Source organism: Polistes canadensis, unplaced genomic scaffold, assembly GCF_001313835.1.
Source record: "Polistes canadensis isolate GaletaPanama2010 unplaced genomic scaffold, ASM131383v1 scaffold_314, whole genome shotgun sequence".
NCBI classification, from domain to species: domain Eukaryota; kingdom Metazoa; phylum Arthropoda; class Insecta; order Hymenoptera; family Vespidae; genus Polistes; species Polistes canadensis.
Window position 1 is genome coordinate 60198 of NW_014569861.1, and position 5260 is coordinate 65457.

The 5260-nt window shown below is 31.2% G+C and overlaps 1 protein-coding gene across 1 annotated transcript in view; it reads right to left on the reverse strand.

The window, feature by feature from the left end:
* The window catches only part of LOC106791516 (mitochondrial amidoxime reducing component 2-like), a 10876-nt gene extending 6560 nt beyond the window's left edge, over positions 1-4316 (reverse strand). The window contains exons 1-2 of the mRNA XM_014757193.1: positions 4160-4316; positions 3690-4096 (exon numbers count right to left, since the gene is read on the reverse strand). Of these exons, the coding sequence (XP_014612679.1) occupies positions 3690-4096; positions 4160-4316 (564 nt within the window). The remainder of the gene's footprint in view (positions 1-3689; positions 4097-4159) is intronic.
* Positions 4317-5260: the final 944 nt, after the last annotated feature.

The window sequence follows — 5260 nt, forward strand, 5'->3', positions numbered from 1 at the left end:
GTATAGCATTAGTACGAAGTGTACTAACGCATACACTTGTTAATTATTGAATAATATATTAAAAAAAAGATACAGTATGCCAGACAGCATATCAATTGTTTTTTTTTATGCGTCTTCGCATGCCCTATCGCTCCGAAATAAAAAAAAGTGTGTTTCTGAGCACGATCTTCAAATTAAAAGTGTGTGGCAACTGGTTAAACGATGTTTTATTCTTTCGCAATAGATCAACAAAAGAATAGGAAATATGTAGAAGTACGAATAAAAACAGAAGCAGAGTGGCAATGAGTCGTAGATAAAAAAAAGTACGWTCGAGGCTGAGTTTACTGTTTCTCTCTCTCTCTCTCTCTCTTTTCTCTTGTTATTATTAATATCTGTGTATAATTATTATACTCGTAATGTTTTTATTTAAATATTATTGTTCCGTCATTTATCGGAACAGTAGGAGTAATATTATGCAACGGAAAATTCGGATAAGATACACATTTACAAAGATCCCTGACCGAGGACTTTACAAAAGAAATAGAGAGTATTTATTTAGGACCTTTGGGTTCTATTGCATCGGCAAGTATTCATAGATTATAAAGAACAAATATAGCTTTCACATAGGGCATCTTATCTCGAATTCCTAGAACTTGGAGAGTAGTGTATTTGATCAGCTATCCCCACTCCAAGGTCGCATCGGAGCCCTTTGGGGGGATGTATCGTGGAGAGGGGGAATGGCAGGTACATTTTAGCTCAAAATAAGTTAGTTGTCCATACTCTTCAGGCGGAATCACATCCATAAGGAAATACATTCCATAAGTTCAGCTAGTCAGTAATTCCGAGGTTATTACTAGTAATAAGCATCAAATTTAGCGCAGATCATTATACAAGGTCCAACCACCAAAATGATCTCTTGTGAWCGAGTAATAATAAATATTCATTTCATTACAATATTGAAGTGTATTATTTGGATTAACTCCTTCCGCCCTTACAACGCGGAAGTGGAAAGAGATAGCAGTCTTTCTCCGAGCAAAGTGAGAAAGCGCGTGCACGAAGGCGTGCACAGTACGGGAGTGGGAACCAGCACTACCGTACAACCGTAAACTTGGTCCTGCGAGTCGGATCAACCTAACATTAAATGGTCCTTCGAGCTGGATCAATCGTACAATTATACTATACAGTATATATACTGTGAGAATAGGAGAAATTCAAAGGATGTATATATTTAGTGTAAGAATAAAAGTTACAGGAAATGTAGCGTACGTGCATATGCCGTACATGACTAATAACAGAGTCATCTTACGATCACTTGTTATCCTCGATAGCGCGAAGTGGGGATTCCAAAGACAGTGAAGGGGTTAAGGAAAGGATAGAGGAGTGATGATTGGATTGGAGAGAGACAATATGCATTATGCGATGTTACGTTAAGAAAAGCGACGTGGAAAGAGATAGTTGAGTTTAGAAGTATAACGTGAAAAATAGTGCAAGATACGATTATAATTAATTAGTGATTCGAGAGATTATGGACATTTACAGTTCTATCAAATTATTGTAGTATAATATTTGAATGAAAATAATCAAAATATAATAATTATACAGATATTAATAATAGAAGGGAAAAGCAATAGTAAACTCGTCCTCGATCATCCTTCGTTTCGTTTAACACGGTCCCCCCCATGCTGTTTATGAGGAGATGTCATAGGCCACGTGTACCGTTTTCAGTACACGGTAACAAGTTTAATCATTTTCTGTAAATACTTGTTATTTTCTTCTTGTTTTTGAGAGAGAATATATATTATTTTCATAATTATAAGTATTAAAAAGACACAAAATACGCAAAATAACACAAATAAATAAAAATGATTTCTTTTTGAATAATTGAAATTGTGACGTTCCGCCACGATAATTCCATAACGGATTTATTTTCTTTTTCCTCGTCTAATCTTCCTTCAATATTTTTGAAATTATATTTCTTTTGGCGCGTTTGGGAAAAAATGATGAATGTGAATCTTTACGATACGCGTGCACAGCGACATAATATTAACAAGACGAAAAGCGCCGGTATTTACGATGCGAGCGCATAGCAGCATGAAATTAATCCTTTGGGTACGGATTTGTTTGAGAAAATATTTGCATGTGGAACTGATATAATTTTGGTTGCTTCGAGTAGTAGTACATTTTACATAAGAATTTATTTATTTCTAAAATATTGGTGAAATATGTAGTATTAAGATCTCTTCAAGAAATCGCTGCCAAACGAAATGGTGAATAGAAAACAAGTGAAAGACGACTCTCAGACCTCAAATGTACCCAAGAGTTTAATTTTTGGTTTGACGTCTTATACACGTCATTCGCTCCTAGGGGAAAAAAGTGAATGACGTGTCTCAGACGTCAAATATACCCAAAGGGTTAAAAGCATTAAGTATGTCGATAAATCTTCCTTTAAATTTAGTGAGGATTGATATCTATATTCAAGATATTTATTCTGATATTTCTATATACACAACACGTGTTTTATTTAATTTTTTACGTAAAGATTTAAATACTTCAATAAAAAACGACCAAGCAGTTCCTATAATCTGACATGGTACTACAATTGAAGCTGTATTTATACGACATTTAGATAACATTTCCACTAGACAATTTGTATCATATTTTAGCTACCATAAGTCTCTTATTCCTCACATGTCCATTGAATCACAACCAGATCAACTAATAGACGAAAATTAATTCAATTTCAATATGTAGAAATTGTATATACAGTAATATTGAAGTTATTTTTAATTATGTGAATAATCAACCAGGGTTTTTATGCCACAAGGGCGTTCCCTGACGAGCCAATAAAGTATTATACTTTTTATTGGCTCCACTAAGTGTTTTATTTCTTATTTTAAATAAACCTTTTTTCTTCCTCATCATAACTTATCACAATCGCCAGAGGACTCCATGTTGGAGAAATCTGTGCACAATACAATGTATAAATAGATTAGATTATACTTAATAATTAAACCTTTATCACTTGTATTTATTATCTTAATTTTATATTATTTTATCGTCTTTTCTACAAATATAGAATATATTGACGCGTGGGATACAAATTTTTGGAGTTATTTTAAAATTTTATTTTGAGGTTATTGAAGTTATATATAATATTGTTTTGTGTTACGCCAAAGAAGTATAACTTCTTACGTGCGTGGATAAATACATACACGCGTGTGTTTTTTTTTTTTTCTAATAAAACATTTATTTTTGCCATATTTTGTTGTTTATTATTACAAACTTTAATGCGATTAAATTAGATAAAAAATCAAACATATTAAAAAGTAATAAATGATAAACTGATCGTATTATGGGCAACCATTTTCCATGACGTATGAAAGGAGTTCGATTGTCAATTTTTGATTCTCTTTTATTAGTTCTTTAAATGATAAGGAGTCCCAAATTTCCTTACGATGATTTCTTATATAGAGCATACTCTTTTGTTTTAATTCCAGAATGTTAAATCTATCTGCGAGTCTGAAAAGTTTAATAACATTGCTCAGGTTTATATACCTTATTGCTACATTAATTAATCTCGTATTCAAATATCTCATTTGATACATATCCGTTGCTACTATTAAATTTATAAGAAAATCAACTCCATGTTTTTTAAAATTAATTTTGCCAGTGTCACCAAGATAAAGATATCTCAATATGATCTGAAATACCGCTGGATCCATTTCTTTGATATAAATGATGTTTTCATTACTTTCTCGCATATCATTTTGTAACACTGATGCGAATACAGGATTTCCGATAAGTAACGCTTTATGCGCAGAAAATTCTTCTCCCTCGACATTTATTTTCAAGTCTGTAAATTTTTCGTCCTCGTACATGTTTTGTAGATTGAAAAGCATTGTTAAATTTTCGTCATTTATACTCTCATAATTTTTTGTAGTATACGTGACAGTTACTTTACAATTTTGATTCGAATATGCACCTTTATTGTATCCTTCGATCGATAATGTTGGATTTTCTTTATTAATTCTTACACTTACATTAACATTTTGCTGTCGATTATACCATAAAATTTCTTTAAATTGCAGTTTATCAACATAGAAATTTTTGTAATCATCTTTTATGTTTAAAGAAAAAGTTATATTATTATCTATGATTTTTAATATTACACAACATTTACAATGTAAATCAGTGCCTTGTAATACAAATTCCGGAGATTTATATTGAGTACTATCACTACAAATTTGAACTTGAAATTCAAATATTGTCTGCATATTTTCTATTTCTTGAATATCATTATCAAGTAATAAACGATTTTTTCTTCTATCACTGGTCATTTTTTACACGTAGAAGAACTACCACTTTGATATTTATTCCACTTTAGAGGCTTGATCACTTATATATTATATTTTCCGTACTCTCAATATTGCACTAACTTTTGCAAATAAACCGTCGTCAAACGAACTTCAATGGGATATGGACGTGGTGTAATGTTCTTTTGATAAACGTGGTGCGCGGAGAGGAGGGGCTACTGATAATGTAAAAAGAGAAAGGATGAGAGAATGCTCATCTTATCGGAGTTTCTTTTAACAATGAACAAACTACCCTGGACCGTTCATTTGACCTCTTAAGCTAATACATATTCACACACAACATAAAAGACATAATTATCCTATAATTTCTTACGATAAAAATGACATTGTAAGTGGCTAATACCACAGTTGATTTTATTTACATTCTCAGCAATGTAATTGACAAATGAATATTCTTCAGTATTAAACTAAAAATCTATATTAGATTTAACACGCGTGTATATATGTATACACGTACGTAAGAAGTTATACTTTTTTGGCGTAACAAAACAATATTATATATAACTTCAATAACCTCAAAAAAAAATTTTAAAATAACTCCAAATATTTGTATCCCACGCGTCAATATATTCTATATTTGTAGAAAAGACGATAAAATAATATAAAATTAAGATAATAAATACAAGTGATAAAGGTTTAATTATTAAGTATAATCTAATCTATTTATACATTGTATTGTGCACAGATTTCTCCAACATGGAGTCCTCTGGCGATTGTGATAAGTTATGATGAGAAAGAAAAAGGGTTTATTTAAAATAAGAAATAAAACACTTAGTGGAGCCAATAAAAAGTATAATACTTTATTGGCTCGTCAGGGAACGCCCTTGTGGCATAAAAACCCTGGTTGATTATTCACATAATTAAAAATAACTTCAATATTACTGTATATACAATTTCTACATATTGAA